The following is a 21,401-nucleotide window of genomic DNA, read 5'->3' on the forward strand; positions in this document are numbered from 1 at the left end:
ATCTGAAACGCAAGGGCGAAGTGCAAAGCGCAAGTTTGACTTTGTGGGTGGATCTTGGGCGCTGTTGCTATTTTCCCGGCGGGAGAAATAACTCTTGCACCAGGCGCAAATCAATAAGGGGTTGGTCTGAAGTAGGTTCATTATTCATAGGTGTGGTTTAGGCGTAACGTCAAATAAACCAATCAGAACGTCATCCAACATTGCCTTTAAACACAAGTGCGCAAGTTCCATGGCGGGTTGCTATTATTATGACGGATTTACCAGGCGCACGCCAGGAGCGGTTCACAGCCAAGGAGACCGACGTTCTTGTAAGAGCAGTCAAAGACAGAGAAGTTGTTTTGTATGGGGATAGGAAAAACCCGCCCAAATCAGGCGTGAGAGGAAATAGCCACAATTGTCTCATCAGCTGGCATCCCCAGGACGTTGCGCCGCAAGCGCTACAATAATGTCAGGAGACGGTGGAATCCCAAGCTTGCCAGCATAAATCGGGCACGGCGTGTAACGCGAGGTGGATCTGCCTTTACACAGATCCCAGCAAAGGACATCGCTGCGTCCACCCTCACCGCTTAAAGCCAAAAAACGCAAGCAGTCCAACCCCAGAGTACACTTACAAATCAAGTTCACATACATAAAGGTTTCTTATGAAAACATTTTAATTATTATTTACATAAAATAAATGTAATACAGCCACACAACAAACTTATGAAAATATTTTAATCGTTATTTGCGTGATAATTTTTTAACGCAGCCACACAATAAATAAAAACTATCACCACAATGCTCACCACTATGATTCCCCTTATCTCATGTGTTAATATTTTTTATTGTAACAATTAATGATTTGCAAAAATAACTGTTGCATCTGTGTAGATTAGATAAGCAAAGTGTGTGCGCGTTGTGCACGCTATACATTATGGTCAAGCATGCGCCCTTAAAATAGCATAATGAACAACGCGCAATACGCCACTGACTTTAGACTAGTTTTTTTTGGTCAGTGGCGCAATTGTTTTTTGAAACGGCAAAATAGCATCAGGGATGGTTTGCGCCGCAACACGCCTCCTTTTTTGTGCTAAACCGCCCAGGGAGCGCAAGTTCATTCTCTAGTTTGCCGACGTGCGTCTGTGGAGGGATAAACCCGCTGTGCGCCAGTGCAAAATACGAATGATACATGCGTCACTGACAAAGTCAATTGCGCTGGGTGCAAGATAGGGCCTCTTATGTTTGAGCCTGTATCAGACGAAGAATCCTATTTTAAGGAATAATCAATTATCCGGAGATAGTAAATGGAGTGGTAAGTTTGTGTTTTTTTATACAACATCAAGTTAAATATATTTGTCAGTATAACAATTAAAGAGAAGGGTTGAGGTGAAATACATGAATTTCAGTTTGCTTTACTGGCAGCATGCACCTGAGCTATCATAAACTCCACAAGTTTGTGCAAAATCTTATGATCCATGTTACCCAGCTTGATCTGAGAAGAATTTAAATAGGCTTCAGTTGACGTCTGGACATCTGACCTTTTGTGCATACAGTAGTTACCTAGAAACAGTGCAGAATCTTAAATATTTCCTCTTCATTTTATTAAATAAAATCCCAATGTGCTTTATCAGACTTTAGGACCTGATGTTAGGGCTTAATAAAAGCAGTGTCGTTTTTCGGAGGATGTGGTTGGTGTCTCTTTTGCTAGGTCACTGGGGCCACAGAGTTACAATATGTTTATCAAGCATCCAGGACAAGTGGCGCTTTGTGTCGTCCGCCTTTGGTCTCATAGTGCATCCCTCAAATCCGTTTACATCAAGAGTGTTACAGGACATGGTGTGTGCTTTTGAAACATGCCAGTCCTGTTATAGGACCTTCTTTGAACAATCCCGCTTAAAATTTTGAGAAAAAGTCTGACAGCATTAATTAAAAAAAATTAATGAGCAGGGTTGGAACTAAACACCGCTAGAAGGAAGATCTCTCATATTGCATACCAATTTACAAGTATCTAAAGGTGAACTCAGTCCATTGTAAAAAGTATGTCAGGTAACTTTAGTGAATGTCCTTCATATTGTAATATCCAGAATAAGCTGGTTTTGAAATGACTAAATAACTTACAAAATTAGTCCATGTTTTTACAAAAAAGGCTTAAGGCCTCCACTGTAAAAAATTACCAGTAACTTACTGTAGAAGATAATGTTTCATGTTAATTTTCATGTTAATTTTAAATAACATAAATGTAAAATCTACAGTAAGTTACTGCCAGCCAGCTGCATAATACTGTAATTTCTACAGATTTTTTTTACAGTGTAGTTCTAGATGAAGACATGTGGAGGTGTCTCAACTGAAAATGACTTGCCCTTACATATCTTAAAATAAGCCAGTGCTATTGACTTGTCTCAAGATACACACCAGTAACGTCTTTTTCTATAGGCTTGTTTATTAAGTAAGGAATAATTGATGATGGGCCGTTGAATTATTAGAAAAATAATGCACACCCGAGGTGTGCATTATTTAAAGGGATTCGTCCGGTTTTTGTACTTAAATCGCTATTGTAAGCATGACTATTTCTTCCGCGTCTCATCCAACGGCTCTTTTGCTTGTTCCAAAATGTTATTTTAAAGCTGGCAATGGAGGCTTTAGCCGTTGATAGCATTGATAGTTAATAGTGAAGTTATTAGAAAAAGAGCGAGAGCCACAGAGACACAAAGAGAGAAATAAAAAGAGAGAGAGGGTGAGCAAGAGAGAGATTGTGTGAACGAGGCTACCTCTGTGTGTCTCTAAACAGCGCTGTTATTGCCTCGGAAAATCGTCTGTCATGTTGTTTTTGTTAGTCTGTTATTACAGTGATATGGAACTGTAATGCGGTCAAGAGAGCTGCCTGGAACTACTTCGCTGTACGTTTCCCAGAAAATAATTGCACACCTCACGTTCACCTCAAGGTTCATCAGCCAATCAGATTCAAGCATTCAATGGACCCGTAGTATAAAGATACTTATACCATGGGTCTGTTGCATTCTTTATTCTGATTGGTTGAGAAATGTTCCATGGGTGTTCATTATTGTTCTGTAAAACACATACCTAAGCTGTCAAATGTCTTAAAATAACCACCAGAGCTATGTCTGTGGTAACGGTGATATAAATTATAAATAATTGACTCCACTTCATTGAATTATTTGAAAATAATGCTCACCTGCGGTGTAATGGCACTCCGCTTCGTGCCGCATTACCACATTGGGTGTGCATTATTTATTTATAATTCAATGGCCCGTCGTCAATTATTCCTTACCTAATTTAACTAAGGCCTAGTCCTGGCTTTAGCTAAGCCTTTTCTGTGAAACAAAGGCCACACCTTTTATTTTTAAGGGCTAGATTAGTGGGAAACACTTTAAGGTGACCGCACCCAACTGTATCCAAATTTTACTATGTAGTTGTTTCCTTAAAAAATGTATAATAAAAAAATGTTTTGTACTGATTAATGCTGACTTAATTTTCAATGATTCACTGAAGACCCACTTATTATGAACAATTAAGTTATTAATAGTCCAAAAATATTCCTAAGGGTTCATTTTTTTTTATATTTGCAAAGTGACCTTTTATGTGCACTGTGGGAATCGGCCTTCAGGGTTTTGCACCTTCACAGTCGAGCAGTTAGATAATTAACATAAAAAAATTTCAATATGCAGCTCTAAATCATGACAAAACACCTCAGCACCCATGAGACATCAACACTGGCCCTCGTTGGATCTAATCTGAGAGATGTTTTTTATTTTTAAATAAAAATTTTAAACGATTGTCGCTTGTGGTTTGGTTAGAATTGGGGTTTAGGTTAGGATGTCTAAACATGTAAAGTGATTCTAACCCCAACATTAAGCGATAATGGTAAGAAAATAGGAAAAGACTATGAGAAAACAATAAAAAAAGTGAAACAAAAAAGAAAGTCATGCAACGCACACGAAAAACTATTTATACAAATTCGTGGGAGTGTCACAAAAAAGACATTCGTGCTAAAGGCAAGAAAAAAGCTGAATTTCATGCCATGGACACAAATAAATTGATAAAATTTTGCGTGACTATAACACAACTTTTCGTGAGATCAGTCTGAGTTATGCAGCTTTTCCCAGTAACTTAGTGTAGATTTCAATTAATGTTATTTACTGGCAACAGTTTGTTCAAAGTTAAATGAACATTAAACATGAACAAGTCTTTATCTTTACAGAATAAAACTATAAAATAACAAGAAAGAATTCTGGGGACCAGAAATCCTCATCAACCTTTTTCCGTTTTTTACTTTAGATTCTGGTTCCCAGAATGCTTTGCATGAGGCTGTTATTCTAGTTTTATTCTGTTAAGACAAAGACATGTTAATGTTTAACGTTCATTTAACTTTAAACAAACTGTTGCCAGTAAATAACATAAATTTAAGTGGATAAAAGTGGATGTTTTTGCCAAAAAGCTTGCAAGCACTTAGAGGTTTTTGCAGCGAAAGACCAATAAAATGAATAAAGTGATACTTGTGAAAATAAGGTATTTAAATCACTGACTAACAACCTTTTCATTGCCATTAAAGAGAAATGACTCAATCTAAACATAAAAATGCTCATTTACAAGAAAAAATGTGTGATACACTTAGAGGGTTTTGCATTTGAACTCTTCACACACTAAGATAAAAAATGTATACATTGAATGTAAGTCGCTATGGATGAAATCATTTGCCGAATGTTACAAAACTCATTTTATAAGCTCTGTCTTACTCCGGCATTCTCATCTCACCCTGGATGTTCGTTTCCTTCTCATCCATAATTGATTACACAATCACCTCTAGAAAATCAAGTCGTCTCCCTCTTCTCCAAGCGTCTCAAACCCTGATAAATGAACAGTTGCCAATATCTTATTCTTGTTTAAGGAACAGAGCAATTTTAATGCACAAAAGTAATCAATGCGGCTCTCGAAAGCACAAGTTAATCAATACATGATGGTTTGTTCGACACAATCGGTTTAAAGACCATATCAGTAACATGCACAACCATCTTTCTCACTCTCTTAAGGTTCAAGCTTGACAATGACACTCATTCCACGAGCACAGACGTTTCAAAGCTTCCTCTCCGAGCAGACGCAGACAGAAGAACAGCAGAACCAAGAGCAAGCAACATCGTCCTCTGGTGGCTACGACAGGAAGGGCAGCACCTCACCGCTCCGTTGATATACACTGACTGTCATGGCTTGACAAAAGCCACAACTCTTGGACATTCCAAAGCTTTAGAAAGCTCAAAACACATGTACAGTATAAACTATATATATATATGTATGGCTTAATAATAATGATAATTATTTGTAGAACAGTGTGTATATTAAGAATTATAGGAGACTTTTTGTACGTTGAAAAAACACAAATGCCAAAAAGTTGTATCATAAATTTTATTTTTTCTGGTGTAGTTTAAAAAAAACAAAGAGGACTTTTGCAGTTATTTTTCAGATGTACAGTTAATATGAAGAGCGCTGTGGCACTTACACAAGTTCTTCAGCAATTCGTCTGGCGTCTTAATGGGAACGTAGCAAATTAGCTTCTGTATTAAAGACAACTCTTGTGTTGTTTTTGCACCCAGCACTTTCAAATTAGAGCTTGCTTTGCACCTTGGATGTTTAATTTATGTTTCATTCGGTTTGTGTTTCATTGTCTGTAAGATGCTTGCATTGGAGCAAATGGATAAATCCAGCAAAACAACTTTATTTTATATGAAACTAATCCATCTACACACTGGACATGTCAGTTTGGTTCATCCGGACCAAGCTTCCTCTCAATGTATAAGTGCCTTCAGACTCCGGCCGGAAAGCCAATTAAATTATTATCCCTCTAGCCATCCACAATGTGTGTAACTGAATTAAGTTTCTATGTTGAAACCCTATTTGTCTAAAAGCCGAACATGATGTCTATTCTCTCCCTGCAAAAGAAAAGGGTGATCTGATAACTGGACTGAATGGCTTTTTAAATGCTATTATGACAAACATACATTCGATACAGACAATCAAAACAGATTCACGAATCTAATAGTTTCAATCCTTAGTCTATTGTGTAATAGGAAAACTAGAACAAAACAAAAAAGAATAATCATGTGATAATATGAATCTCAAGGTTTTTGAAGCACATGAAAAATACTAGATGATGATGATTTTATGATTTAAAAGCTATCTTTGTGCATTGGGTAATTTACGTACCCATACTTGTTGACTTGAGTTTATAGCACTTGAATGTAAATTAGACAAGCACTATTTTATTAAAGTGTACATTGTAGTGATTTAAAAAGGGAATGGTCGCTGTCTAAGGGGCTTTCTGAGGGATATTCGGTCAAACACTGCATTAGATAATATCTCCGATATGATATATCAGGCTGTGAACACATTTCTTTGAATGTCCCTTGGGGATTTTTTTCAGTAGTCATTTGTTGTAAAGATACTGTGTGTGTTTCATGCTTCTCTGTAATGTGCATTTTGTTTTATGTTTTGTTCCATGCATTAAGTAAAACTGTCCTGTGTGGATGTCAATGTTTACTAAGTAAAATAAACTAAATGGATTTGTGTTTCTAAAATAAGTTACTGCAATGAGTATGTGAACCTAGAGCATGGGTCTTCGACAGGGGGTGTGGGGACTAGGGCTGGGCCGATACCACTTTTTCATGTCTGATACCGATCTCGATACCACAACTTTGAGTATCTGTCGATACCGATCCAATACCATCTCTATCGCCATTTTAATAAATTAAGCTGCAAATAACACATTTGTTAGCCGTACAAAAAGCAAATTTAAGACTCAGTGAAACATTGTGCAATACTGCTGCTTCATTTTTATTTAAATGTTTCAAACAGACTAGAGGCAACATTTTTAGTTAGTCAGCAAAACAATTCAAAATGTTAAGGTGTAACTTTGGACAATTTAGAGTGCAACTTTGTGCAAATTCATGTTGCTCAGCAAGTCGCGCTTTACCCCAAGTTGCCATGACAAGGTATGTGTTGGTATTGGATCGGATTGTACTCCCCGGCCTCTTCGATATTCGATCCAGCCATTTTCGCAAATATCGGACTAATATTGATACCAAATATCGTATCGGCCCACCCCTAGTGGGGACCCTTGAACGCTATTACTAGGGGTCCTGTAAATATTGCAAAAAAATATTTTCAAACAAAAATGGATTAGATTGCGAGTTGAAGATTTTTGAAATGCAATGAGCAGCTACGGTAGCTGCCACAGGACAAACATGCCGTCGTCTAAGAAAACGTATGTACAAAATGCGCTCTGTAGAGCAGTTTGTCCGTTTAGGGCTACTTTAGAAACATGGTGGTGACTTCCAGGTAAGGAGAGCAGCGGTGTATGTATAAACGGCTCATACTTAGGTAATACAAACAATGTAGTTCAGTATGTAAGGTCTTTATACACCACTGATAATATAGTTTAATATAGTACATTAGCTTATGTATTTCGGTCAAAAGGTCATCCAAAAACTCCCACATTGCACCTTTAATATGCTAATAATAAAACAAGATTAAAATGAAGAGATAAACATTCTCATGATAAAATCCATTTAGTTCAAATATTTTGTAGCATGGCAAAAATGATTATTTTAATATCTTTGTAACTTGACCATCATAACAAAGTAAGTACAATCTTAACTTGATGTACTGGGGGTCCCTGCACCTCCTCTTTATCCATTAAAGATAAACACCATCGTTTTTCAATATTTTACCATGTTCTTACTAGGCTTGCCGCGATAGTCGGTGAAACGGTGATTACCGATGCTTCAGCCTCTCACCGGTCAGATCACTTGCCCACCACGACACCGTCTTTCACTGTCGTTTTGATATTTTTGTGTAATTAAATCATTTAGTTTCGTTAGAGAGCATACACACTAACAACTGAATGTGCCTGCTGCCTGAATTCAGCAGAGCTGAACGCGCGTAACGTCACAGAGCAGCAGGTGTCAGGTTTCATTTATTTCTGTCAGTGTGCGAGATGAGCTGACCGACCAGACGATGACAGAAGCCGCGTGCTTACTCGTTTTTGTTATAATATACATATATGATGTTTAATATAAGCGAGATCGTTTTGTTGTTGTGTTTTCATCAAGAAAAATAATAAACCCATCATTCAAGCAGCGCTTTTATGGATAAGTAGCCGGTTGCTGTGCTTGGGACTGGCGGGTTCTGGGAGAATTACCTGCGCACCTTGACTCAAGCACTCAATTAAACCAGCTGTTGCACTCGCATTGCACGCAAATTCAAACTTGATTTAAAGCAGCGTACGCAAGCACTGCATTTAAACAGTTGCGTAATTCAAAAGTGAAAGTAAAATGTGCACGTCTGCATGCGCATTTATAAGCCCCTCCCACCTGGTGAAACCGGGATCACTGGGTTTGGGAAAATTCTGTCACCACGGCAACCCTAGTTCTTACCTCAACTTAGATGAATTAATACATTCCTATCTTTTTTCAATGCGTGCACTTTTAATATTTGTACAGCGCTTCTTGAATGTGTTAGCATTTAGCCTAGCCCCATTCATTCCTATGGTTCCAAACAAAAGTTTTATTTTGTGCCACCATACTTACTCATGTAACAGTCTTTAAATAGAGAAAACATGTAAGTGTTTGGTGGCTTTTAAATATATCTCTGTTTGGAGCCATAGCAATTAATGGGGCTAGGCTAAATGCTAACACATTCATGAGGCGCTGTACAAAGATTAAAAGTGCAAAATAGGGATGTATCAATTCATCTAAGTTGAGGTAAGAACATAGTAAAATATTGAAAAATGGTGGTGTTTTCCTTTAAGGGGTCCTTGCCATGTAAAAGCTAGAAGACCTCTATAGAGAGAGTTTATATTTAAAGAGCTTCTATGGTCCGATTCACGATTTTACATTTTCTTGGTGTGTAAGTGTTTATTAGTACATGTTAACAATACTCTAAAGGTACAAATCCCAAAGTTAACGATGACGGGAGTTATCGTCTTCAACGTAAATCTCTTTTCTTGGACTACAACAAACACACGGATTGTCAACAGTTTACTTCCTGGAATTGGTGATGTAGTAAAGGCCGACATTATCATAATTCCTCCTGCTTCGGACTCACAGCCACTCCTGTTAGCAACCGAATCTTTCAAACATGGTAAGGAGCGTCACATTTCCGGCTGACGTCAGCTGTATTCAGGCCAATCACAACGTACAGATTAGCTGGCCAATCAGGGATACATCGCTTTTCAAATCAAGTTTCAGGAAGAGAATGAAATCTGAAGCTACAAAATTGTACGGTATGTGGTAAAAAATTTGTTTTTAACCATAAACCACGCAAATACATTTTATTACACCAAATAGCAATGAAATAGGTGCACTTTAATAAAACAGTATAATTAACATAATATCAACCACAAACATTTCACATTTGGAAGTCATGTTTTCAAATAAAAATTGGTTTGTTAGACCAGAAAACAAAACATGGATGCATCGATTTATGTTTCATTTTATTCCTGCAAATGTTTACTTATTGCAGTTCAGAAAGATCTAATCCCATACCCAATGAGCATAATAATTTAAAGATTATGCGTTTCTTGAGGTCAAACAAAGAAAATAAAAAAACCTCCGCCATGGAACTGAATGTAAGCGCTGAAGGATTTTCGGTTCTCTTATCAGTAATGGAGTCTTCGATTCCTCATTCTCTGTACTTCCATTTCTGTAAAGAAAGCATGATGGTGCTCAAACTGAGACAGGGATGTCATTTTTTGAGGATTCATCCACTCAAAACCCCACTTTTGTCCAATCTTGTGATGATTAGAGTGACTCAGACTAAAATGTTACTTAGGTTGCTCACAATGGACCGTGCTTAGCGTATACAGGGCTTTTAAAGCAATCACCCAGAAACCTCCATAAACAGATTACCTGTCAAACAGACTTCACAGAGCAGAATAGACTTTCTCCCCCGATGTGGCAAAATCATAAGCAAAATCCAGTGCTTTATGCAATGAAATGTATGTGATAGGCCAGACTTGAGTTAGTTGAATGGTTAATGTAATGAAGATGATGGTAGTTTATCAAATGATGACTTTTACGCTGTTTGCTGCATTATTATGAATTTCTTCTTACAGCCCCTCTGATACATCCATTAACTTTCATATGCCAAAGTGTGCCATTATTTGGCAATGATGCTTGTTTTGTATTCAGATACAGTTTGGTCCGTTGTGTGAGTGCCAACAGTCACAGGATGTTGATTTTTTATCTCTTCTGTTTTCGTTTGTGTTTCTCATGCACTTTCACTATCTGAAAGTTAACATATATTTCTTTATCTCTTGCCCCATTTCTGGTCCCTTTTTTCATCCTGTCATACACACAGCTGTGTTCATAGTGGTTACGCTGTTCATAGAAAGGAAAACATGCAATGTTAGTTAAAGTTACCCAGCATTAGTATCTGTTTCTATAGGCGTCTTTTAATTGGAAAGCAACACGTGGCAGTTAAAATGAAAAAAAAAAAAAGGAAACCGTGCAAGGACATGGCACCAATTTTCATCGTCTTCAAGATCGATATTTAAATATAGTGAAATAAAAAATAGTTTTGGTTCTGGATGCTGATTGGTATATAGCGAAAATACAAGGTACAATAACAGCATACTGAATTAATACTGAATTTGCTTAATAAAATAACATTGTAATAAAAATGTGTCTCATTTAAAAACAAGACACTCAATATTGTAAATATATTGTGAATATAGATATTACTGAAGGGGTCATTTATGCATCATGTGTGGTACCCTTCCAATAACTTTACTTTTGCACCTAAATAGTGGGTATTAGTACCCCAAAGGTACCTGAATGATACATAATAGGATCTTTCTAAGGGTACCATCCCAGTACCATTCTGGGAGTGTGCCTTACATTTGCCTATTTTCTCAGTATAGCATATAGCATAATCTGTCCTCTCTTATTGCGGTTTAGAATAGGCTTTATGCCCAGCTGCACTACTTCCTGAACTTCAGCCAGCTCCTTGTTTCCTGTCTGCCATTATTGGACAAACTGATTAATCAAGGTGTGCCTAACCTCAGTAGTCACAACAACAATAATCAGACAAACCGGGATTAATCAGTTTGTCCAATAATGGCAGACAGGAAACAAGGGGCTGGCTGAAGTTCAGGAAGTAGTGCAGCTGGGCATAAAGCCTATTGATGTAAAAAAATTACATTTTGAAAAACTAGTATCCGTTCAGGAGAGATACTGTTATAGATCTTGCCATTCCTTTACATGTTACAGTAGTTTAGATGTTTAATAATGCTGCTGCAATGGGGCATCATGGGTATTATACTATACTGACATGATTTAACAGTGACCACATTTTAATGAGCAAAAAATAAAAAAATAATTATAGCAGAAATGCACATGCAGCTGTGTGAAGCAAAATTGCTGTGATATATTTACCTGTCTTTTGTCAGGGTGCAGTTTGATTCTGTACTCCTCTCTCTTTCTTTTCCGCCTGTAACCACAGTTTAGAAGTTGAGAAACGGTTTACTCTAAATGACAGAAATTAAGGGCGACTTAATCATTTATGAAGAGCCCTGCAGAGAGCAGGAAAGCAAACACTGCAGTATGCAGATAACCTTGCGTCACAGAAAAATACATACAGTATGATAAACTGCAAACTCAGTGTAAACTCAGTGATGCTGGCAGACATGTTGGACATATGGTGGAAGCAGGGAGAGGATTTTAAAGCCTATGTTGGGTTGATAGTTTCAACTCAAAGGAAACTGATAATGAAAGTTCTTAAACCACACATGTATATCAAATAATGCTAGACTACCACACTTGCAGTGCATTTGCTTTCATTTCCCATCCTCAATATTTTACAACCAAGGGACCCCAGCCAAGCCCTATCAATTATAGTGGAGACCCTACAATTGCAACGGATCATACAGTATTGTGCAAAAGTCTTAGGACGCCTTTCCACTGTACACGATATTCGGACACGACTGTCGGAGTTCGCCCCCTAGTGGCAGTCGTAATGAGCTTTCAGTTTAAATCTATGCAAACATGGGAAAGAAGCTCATTTCAGCGCAAGAGCCTTCAATCTATCAATATTCACCAGAGTGGAATAAATAAATGAATGAAACAATACACAACTCTGCATATATGACAAGGATTGACAATATTAAAATAATTAAAATAATAATAATGTACTACTTATCAGTAATCAATAGTTTTTAGAGGATTCAAGTGTTACCAATGAAGTTAAACAAAAAAGGATGAATAATTTTCACCTCGCACAGTGTTTTGATTATTTTTGATCATTTCTGGTCGACGCATCACATGCGGTGTAGTTGCACAAGTAATTTTTTTTTTTAAAGGATCAAAACAGATCCAAAAATTATGCATCCACAGATGGTCGGCAGCCTCTTCCAGTCTATCGGCCGTCGTTTGTCATGTACAGTGGAAAGGCAGCTTTAGGGGCCAATCACACCATACATGTTTTAAGCGCTTGGAAACGCAAGGTGTGCCACACTGCCTTTTTTTTGGTCACTTTAAAAAACGAGCAGTGCGGCGTGGCTTTTTATATTGCTAGGCAACCACAGAGTCAGCTGTCTTGTCAATCAAATACCGCAACCGTAGGCAACCGTAAACTACTGTGACCACAACGGAAGGCCCACCTCTCCCCTCATTCGATTGGACAATTTTTGGACGCTTTCCGCTCTCAGTGCTCCTTCAAAAAAGTGTGCTGCGGCAGGCGACAAAAAAACGCCAGGCCTTCGGCACGCACGAACAGTGAGCATAACGCTCACTTCCCATAGAAAATAATTTGAAAATGGCGCCTGCAACTGCCATAAACGCGTTTGGTGTGATCAGCCCTGCTTTGTTTTTTTTAACAGTTTTAATGACCATATGTGACCTGGGCTGGCAAAATGAGGTGAAATGCACACTTTATAATTTTATGTTACATATAAAAGAAAGTATAAATGTCTTTTTTTGAAAACATGCTCATATTTCAGTTCCCCTAGAGTTAAACATTTGATTTTTACCATTTTGGAATCCATTCAGCTAATCTCCGGGTCTGGCGCTACCACTTTTAGCATAGCTTAGCATAATTCATTGAATCTGATTAGACCATTAGCATCGGGCTTAAAAATAACCAAAGACTTTCAATATTTTTCCTATTTAAAACTTGACTCTTCTGTAGTTACATCGTGTACTAAGATCGACGGAAATTAAAAGTTGTGATTTTCTAGGCCAATATATCTAGGAGCTATACTCTCATTCTGGTGTTATAATCAAGGACTTTGCGGCCGTAACATGGCTGCAGGAGGTGCAATGATATTACGTAGCGTCCAAAAATAGTCCCCAGCTATTGAAAGTTACTAAGGGGACTATTTTTGGCTGCTGCGTAATGTCATTGCACCTCCTGCAGCCATGTTACAGCACCAAAGTTCTCATCTAGCAATCCCAATGCTCTAAATAGTCATTAAATGTCAAAAAAATTCTTTCTTTGTATGTTTTCTGAAAGATGTACCATCCTAAATGCTTAACCTATACAAAGATGCGTGTCCATCCACATACACGCCTGACATTTTACAGGAAAAATAACAGGAAACATGTACACAAAATGTAAAAAACTGAACAAAATGGCTTCTTCAGGTATCAGTATTTAGTGTGACCTATCTAGGCACTAAGCACATCTTAAAACTCTTTTGAGGAGACTGAAGTCCTGAAGTCATTAGATGAGAATTAGAAATTAGGGTTTTACTTAATTTAGCCTAGGTTCCTGCTATTGCTATTACAATACCCTTTCAAAAATACACCTAAAGAGTTGATGTTAGTGCCCCAGAGGTACCAAGTGTATACACATCTGTACCTACAGTAAATTATACATATTATGACCTTTTTAAAGGGTACTACCACCCTAGTGACAACTATAGAGACATCTTTTTCTAAAAAGTGCAGCATATAGGAAATACCCCTCACATTGATTATACAAGGTGGCTGAAGTGTAAAAAAAAAAGGCATCTTTATGAGTAATGTAGTTTAGAATAGCTTACTTGTTCGCCCACATCACTAGTAACACGAGACCTATCAGAAGAGCGCCACCAGCCACTCCAACTCCAATATACACATACAGCATATACCATAAACTTCTGAACTCTGAAATGAGACACATACATTTTTATATATAAGGGCACATGTATAAAATAGCAGTTATTTTTAAGACAAAGTTGCAGGTTTGGCTCTCTAAACAAATCACAGATTGTGTATTCAGCTCAGAAAGTTAATAGTAAATAAACATGGCATGGTTGAGGCTTTCTGCATATTAAGATGGGACACGTGCAGCATCTAACATTTGTATTTGTTGTAATACACTGCATTTACAACTGCATGCCTTTGCAAGACCCAAAACAATCCCACAATTGCATTGCATTTCAAAAGCACCCTACCTTGGGCAGATAGAGTGGTCAGCAGGACTGTAGTGGATTGGACACTAACATTTGTAGTAAAGTTGCAACGATAAAATCCTCCATCATCTTTAATAATGCTAGTCAGGTGTAGACTGACCTCCATAGCATCACTACAGTTCACTATTCCTTCACTGCTGAACTCCTTTAGCTCCACATCGTCGTCCAGCCTCTGACACGTTGCTATAATATTGCTGCTACCATCCTCGGGATCCACTTTTTCTAAGCTTACTTGGTAAACCTCCCCTTCGTGCACGTGGTCACATTTAATGGTCAGGTTGTCATTTTCTACAGCCACCAACTCAGTATTAGGTTGAATAGAGAAGGTGGTGGTGATTGCTGGGAAAATATAGCAAGCGTGGTTTGTTATTCAATGCTTTCAAAAGTTGTGAAACACAAAAAGTTGACAAGACTTTAGATTATTATTTGTTAGATAGTCACCTCTTCTTTCAACGAAAGTGTCTTTGGTCCATGATCCCTGAGGATAGGTCTGCAAAGAGCAATGGTAGTGACCGATGTCGCTCACACTAACGTTCATTATGGAAATGCTGCCATCCATAGTTGTGGATTTCAGAAACGCCACTCTACCGTCATAAGACGGGGCAAAGTTGGTGCCAAACTGAGGATGATAAACAGCTAAAGGTTGCGAAAGAGATTTTTTAGTCCAGGAGACCATTGTGAGCTGACCGTCCCATGGGCACAGGCAGTCCAAAACCATTCCCTCCTGCAGTGTGACTGTAGTTTCTGGAGCTTTCATCTGAAAGGAACCTACAGTAGAAGACCAAAGACAAATAATCTGTATGTCAGACACGATCATAATTTCTTGATCTCATGATTTTTGTTGAAAACATGCCTTCACATTTCTTCCAGCTATGTGGGGTTAGGAAGAACCAATAAATATAATAAAAAAATATTTATCTTTGAACATGAAGCAGTGTAATTGTCCACGTTTGTGTACAACAGGTTCCAACATAGAATTAAGTACTGTATTATGGTGCAAACAACAAAAAATGTGATGTCCACGTATGTGGACACACAAGGGGTCTCATTTATAAAACTGTTCATAGGATCTTTACTAAAAGTCTACGTATGCACAAAAGCCAAAAATGGCATATGCCAAAAAATATTAAGACTTATAAAACAAAGCAATGTTCCATTTATAAATCACAGATCACCTGCAAGTGTGCGTACATCCTCAGACCCTGCAAGCCTATTCTCCCATTAAGTTAGTTTTTTTTATAGATCACAACCTTTGCGTGGGAACTGGTGTGCGCACTTTTCCGGACCCGTTTTGTGCATACGCACGCTTTATAAATGGTTAAGGTTAATATCACTACTGCTGTACGTTGGCTTATGTCTCTGCAATAATGATTATTTTAAAGACTTTTTACACCTGGTCACTTCATGTGTTTTTTCTGATCAGATAGCTATCTGATTTATTTAACCCTTATATTATGTTCCGAGTCAATTTGACCCGTTTTGATTTTTAAGCTGTCGGATAAACCAGTTAACCTGTGATTTTATTCTTGAAATTTTCTGACTTTTTCTCATTTATGGCCATGAACATGCATGCAAAGTTTAGACATGCTGATATTTTTTGAAGTGTACCAAAATAATTTTGTAACGATTTTGAGTTTCGCGGGTCAATTTGACGCGCATTTTGTTTTGCTCCAAAGCAACTGCATAGACCTAAATTAAATATATATTTTTAGTGTTTGTTTTTATATTGGTGTTTTACTATCCTGAAATGGGGGTAAAAATGCTTCTCCTCACTATTTTGAGTACTGAAAAAGACTTTTACAGACACAGATGGTAAAAGTGAGCTATAATTTCTGTTTACAGTGTATATGAAATACTACTTAAGTTTCAGTTTTCTTCCAGAAATTTTGTCACTTTTTCTCATTTAGGGCCATGAACATGCATGCAAAGTTAGGATACACTGATGTGTTTTGAAGTGGGTTTTTTTAGCACAAATAATGATTTTTGGTACGATTTTGATGTTCGCGGGTCAATTTGACCCATATTTGTTTGTTCCAAGGCAAGACACAAATTAAATACATTTATTGCATATATTTTGGTATTTTACTACCCTGGAAAGAGAAAAGTGAGCTTTTCCTCACTATTTTCAGTACTGATAAAGACTTCCTCAAACAGAGAAAAGTAAATGTGAACTATCATTTCTATTTTCAATGTATATGAAATACTATGTAAAGCAGATGAATTCAGACCCACAGTAAATCCAGAGGTGAATACAGGTGATGCCAGCTGTGCCCCACAAAACATGACACCAAAATAAGCATCATTTGTGTAAAATGCAAGAGGTCAGAAAGCACATGCTTGATGTGTGCACATCATGTAAACAGTGATTTTTTGAATTTGTACAATGAGCCTCAAGAACAAAAGCCTGTTTAGAAAAATAAAAACTTAATTTCATTTCACAGCAATATTTAATTGTTCATTCAGGATGTATTAAACATAGGTATGTTAAAAAACATGTTGAATTAAAATTTAAAATGTTGCAACAATTTTTGTGCAACATTTGTTAAAACAAACATGTTAAAAATTGTGGTTAAATGCATTTTTTTAAATCTTACTTTTTAATTTTAAGTGTTTATAATGTGTGACAAAGACTGATACTAAAATGGTTCTGTTCATACCTAATCCCTTCTTGTTTTTCATAATGTGATATTTAAGGAATTGCATTGAATCCAATGCGGGTCAATTTGACCCGCTCCATCAAAATAGTCACAAAAATCGAACACAATACAAGGGTTAAACATTCAGCCACATAAATGCGTCTTGGCTGAACAGATATCAATCCGATCTTCCATTCCTGCGCAAAATTCAAATGTACTATTCATTACTTCACCTTAAAAACTTAAAACAAAGCTTATACAATAAAAGGCAGCACTTACTGTACGTTGCAAGGGCACAGAGTAGCAGGAGATTGAGATTTACAGGTTTACGACGGAAAGAAAGCGCTTAACAAAACACTCTCTCAAAGTTTTATTTCTTTGTTGTATATAATTGATTTTGTCATTTGAGTATTTTATTGGTTCTAGAAAGATTTTTAGCCACTGTCGTCACTCCATAAAGCAACAAGTGTTTCATCTTTGTTTGTTTGGTTGTTTGCCTCTCTCCCTGCTTACATTTGGGAGGAGTAAAGCGCTGACATGTGGTTTCATCTCCAGTTTAAGCTGAAATGCGTTATCCTGAAGTGGTTTGAGCGATCGGATTTAAATTAGTCTTGAAAACGTTTCAGGGTTTATTTAGACAGTCTTTTTACGGATCGCTATTCGATTAGAGAAAACGCATGAAGTGACCAGGTGTAAAAAGGCTCATAATAAAGCATATATTAATACTAGGGATGCACCGAAATGAAAAGTCTTGGCCGAAACACCGAAAAAAATTATGCCAATTATTAGAACCACTGCATTTATGGCTATGTGTACTAACTTACTAAAATCAAGACATTGCAAAATTTGCAAAACTATTAAAGTTTTAAAGAATAAATCTATTACAAATTATGCAAATATTTATTTAGCACATTGCAGCAATGGACAGTATAAAATAAACTTCAAACTAAAATGTTTAACTTGACCCCACTTATGTGTAGGGGAGAACCGGAGCGAAAGTAACGCGGAACGAATATAACAAAGTGATTTTCTAATATTTATTAAAATTGTAAAATATTTTTTATATTTAAAATTTATTATATTTTTCAAATGTTATGCACAGATATGTAAGAGAATAATGACAGCGTTTTCCACAATGTAATGTTTAAAAATTAAGTCAGAGAGATGTGGGTTTTGCCGGTTGTTGATGAGTAACAACTGTGAATGATCACAACAGGACAATAGCCTAAGTGAACAGTGTCCCAATATCAAGTGAGTTGTAAGTGCCCGTACCTGCATACACGATAGACTGATTCACAACCTTGGGAGCTAGGGAACAGTTTCGGCCACATTGTTTTGGTGATAAAAGTCTTTCGGCCAAAACCCGAAAATGCTAGTTTGGCCCATTTTTAATGGCCGAATATTCGGTGCATCCCTTATTGATAAGCATGTTATTTCAGAATAGGTTTAAAATAAACTTGGATCTTTGGTCTATAGGCCAAATACACAAACACACAAAAAAACCATACAATTATTAAAACTAACCATTACTTGAGCATAAACCAAAACTATTTTACATTAATGGACACATCAGTTAAAGCAAAACCTTTAGTATTTGCCGGTTAATCAACTTTAGGTTTTAAACAAAGATGAACACATGTGACTCTTAATACGCTTATTTACAAATATACACAATATAATGACATTTGTTGAACAAACAAGTGTTGCTGGTTTTGCCTCATTTGCATGTGGTTTTCTGCCTCCATGCACCTTGTTTTGTAATCACATCCGAATACATCCGCAAAGCTAAAGGTTAATTGTATGGATTATATAGCATTCTCTTCACAAGTAAATTTTCAATGTTTACATCACGCTAAACACTTTTTACGCCTCCAAGACACTTCATGCGTGTGTGTATACACAGGATTTTCTAAATACATATTTTAAACTTACAAGTCTTCACACTTGAATTTGCACCCACTTGCACATCCGCCACATACTTTGTACCTGTGGTTTCTGTTCTTATTTTATATATTTTTAGGTTGCTAGAGGTTTCACAAAGTTTGAATTTGATTGTATAGCACAACAGAGTCTTTCCTATACATAGGACAATAAAACTCTTGAATCTAATTCACATTGATTTTACATTTTAAAGCTTTCAAAAACTGAACAATTACAACAGCTAACTCCATTAAGTACAAATATGTTAGCATATCCTTGTTTATAAATGCTTACAGAAAAGAAACTTTCTAGTATTAACTTCATTTTAAAAGTAGATTTACTGTATTGAAAATAATAAATAATAATAATAATAAGCAGTGCACTGTAAAAATTACATGATCATTAAGTCATCACAATGTAGATTTTTGTGTTACATTAACTTATCAAAATAAGTTTAGCAATTTAAATAATCAAAAAAAAAAAAAATAAAAAAATACAGCAACTCGTCACTAGTCAAGCTTTAAGAGTTAAAATGCCTTACAGCCAATTTGATTGTAAACATTTTGCTGTCATAAATTGTTTAAATTTAAAATTATTATGATAATGATTATATTTAATTTGTGTAAAACTATTTATCAATCTGCTATGTTTGCAAGAATACCTACTGAAGATTAAAACCTTCAAAAACCACTACTGAACGGAAACAAATTCTTATGATAAACCAAACATTTGAAACTCACCCAAAAGTAGCTACCTTTGATTCAAAAACATTACCTTTAAGCAAACAGAGCGACATCATGAGTACCATGAAGTACCAGTAATCCTTTTGTACTGCCACCATCTTGCTTCTCTGAGACAGAATGAATACAGCATTGACAGGAGGTCGAGTCAACCACAGACACTGTGTCTACAGCTGCAAGTCTGCAGTCAACTGGTGGTTAAAAACTGTGACAGAGGTGTTAACATTGAAGACCCCACACATTTTGTCTTTGTTCTCACGTAAAACCGAAATCGATCTTTGGAAACAAATCTCTGAATTTCCCATGAACAGATGAAATCAAAAATAGATAAAATGAAAATGGAAATGTCATGAGGTCGTTTCATTCATACTTGTAGTGATAGTTCCCTCCCACTCAGTTCCTCCCATTTATTTAGTTTCAAGCATGTAAGGAAAAAAAGAGACATTTTTAAGTGAACTATCCCTCATACGTTTATGTTATTAGTAATATATGAGCTTCTATTATTCGGTCATATCAAGGGTGAGGCATCTACCATAAAAATGACAAATTATTCGAAGTATTTTTAAAACCATTATTTATTGACTGATTAAAAAAAATAATCTCATAGAAAATCAACAACTACAATGTGCTATTGAAAGCATAAAATATATAAATAAACATTGAAAACATTCACATTCTTGGTTGAATTCATAATTTCCAATAGTGAAGCACTTAAGAGCTGAAGACGTGCGAGAGATTTCTTAAACACTTGAGAAGATAGACGTTCAAGGTTTTGTCGCTGCTCTTCTCTGCATCTATAAAAAAAAAAACACACTCATGTTAAAATTACCCAAATCTCTGCAAAGATCAATTCCTGATGAATCAACTTCTTTAAAAGTAGAAATGTGCGGCTGTCTAATGATCAAACTGAATGTATTCCTACCTTTCCTGGCGGACGTGTACACCTCTTCAACTTTCAGTCTGATTGAAGGACACTTCAAAGTGGATTTTGCCTTCACAAGAGGATAAGATAAAGGGTAAGACAAATGTTCATGTTGTGTGCATAAGAAGATGGCTTCACATTTAAATACATAAAAAATTATTACATATTATTTTACATTCTGTTGCTAAACAACTGCTTCCCGAGTCTAATGCGGCTTTCACATAGGATGCGGTGTGCGCTGTGCTCGCGGCTGTGTTCAATCGCAGCCAAGCGATTTGTGCTCTGATGGCCAGACCAAAGTAGGCGGGGTTTTCAATAAATTACTACAGTGTTTATATTTGCGTTAAATAGTCGATGAGGAATACAGAGACTGATGTTGCTCGTCTCCATTTCACGTAACTTTAAGCTGTCTACCTACAACAAGCTACTTGACTTAAAACACACCTGACATGCCAACTTGCTACGTGTTTCCATGACACGGCTTTCCTTCCGATGTCTCTGTAGGAGCATAAACTTGTATTATAAAGCTCCAGGAATTCCAAGTATAAGCTTTTCGTTCATTTTGCTTGTTTGGATGCCCCATTTCTATTGGCCGGGCAGGTAATCATCACAGAGCGCAGCGCAAAAGTTAAACTATTTTGAACTCCGCTGCGCTCACGCTTTGCTCGACGCAAGAACAAACCGCCCTTGCACGGCGCAAGCCATTGAAATGAATGGGTTTTATAGCGCAGCGCACACCGCGT

At 36.8% G+C, this 21,401-nt stretch overlaps 3 protein-coding genes across 5 annotated transcripts in view; 1 reads left to right on the forward strand and 2 right to left on the reverse strand.

Annotated features, from left to right (window-relative positions):
- The window catches only part of dok6 (docking protein 6), a 90,475-nt gene extending 83,855 nt beyond the window's left edge, over positions 1-6,620 (forward strand). The window contains exon 8 of the mRNA XM_065294986.1: positions 5,028-6,620. Within this exon, the coding sequence (XP_065151058.1) occupies positions 5,028-5,182 (155 nt within the window). The 3' untranslated portion in view covers positions 5,183-6,620. The remainder of the gene's footprint in view (positions 1-5,027) is intronic.
- Positions 6,621-9,332: 2,712 nt separating this feature from the next.
- Positions 9,333-20,055, reverse strand: cd226 (CD226 molecule). Of its 2 annotated transcripts, none has more exons than XM_065294987.1 (6): positions 19,771-20,055; positions 14,882-15,208; positions 14,423-14,779; positions 14,030-14,132; positions 11,424-11,478; positions 9,333-10,367 (listed from the first exon to the last, which is right to left on the reverse strand). In XM_065294987.1, the coding sequence occupies exons 1-6, from the start codon at positions 19,835-19,837 to the stop codon at positions 10,230-10,232; spliced, it is 1,047 nt and encodes a 348-aa protein (XP_065151059.1). In that variant the 5' UTR covers positions 19,838-20,055; the 3' UTR covers positions 9,333-10,229. The 2 variants fall into 2 exon arrangements, with proteins under 2 accessions (XP_065151059.1, XP_065151060.1); XM_065294988.2 differs by having other exon boundaries at positions 9,333-9,690; positions 19,771-20,052.
- Positions 20,056-20,293: 238 nt separating this feature from the next.
- rttn (rotatin) overlaps positions 20,294-21,401 on the reverse strand; it is a 52,099-nt gene continuing 50,991 nt past the window's right edge. For both annotated transcript variants that reach the window (XM_065294990.1, XM_065294989.1), the window contains exons 48-49: positions 20,659-20,728; positions 20,294-20,530 (exon numbers count right to left, since the gene is read on the reverse strand). In XM_065294990.1, coding sequence (XP_065151062.1) covers positions 20,448-20,530; positions 20,659-20,728 — 153 coding nt within the window. In that variant the 3' untranslated portion in view covers positions 20,294-20,447. The remainder of the gene's footprint in view (positions 20,531-20,658; positions 20,729-21,401) is intronic.

The sequence above is a fragment of the Paramisgurnus dabryanus genome, chromosome 22 (assembly GCF_030506205.2).
Source record: "Paramisgurnus dabryanus chromosome 22, PD_genome_1.1, whole genome shotgun sequence".
In the NCBI taxonomy this organism is placed as follows: Eukaryota; Metazoa; Chordata; class Actinopteri; order Cypriniformes; family Cobitidae; genus Paramisgurnus; species Paramisgurnus dabryanus.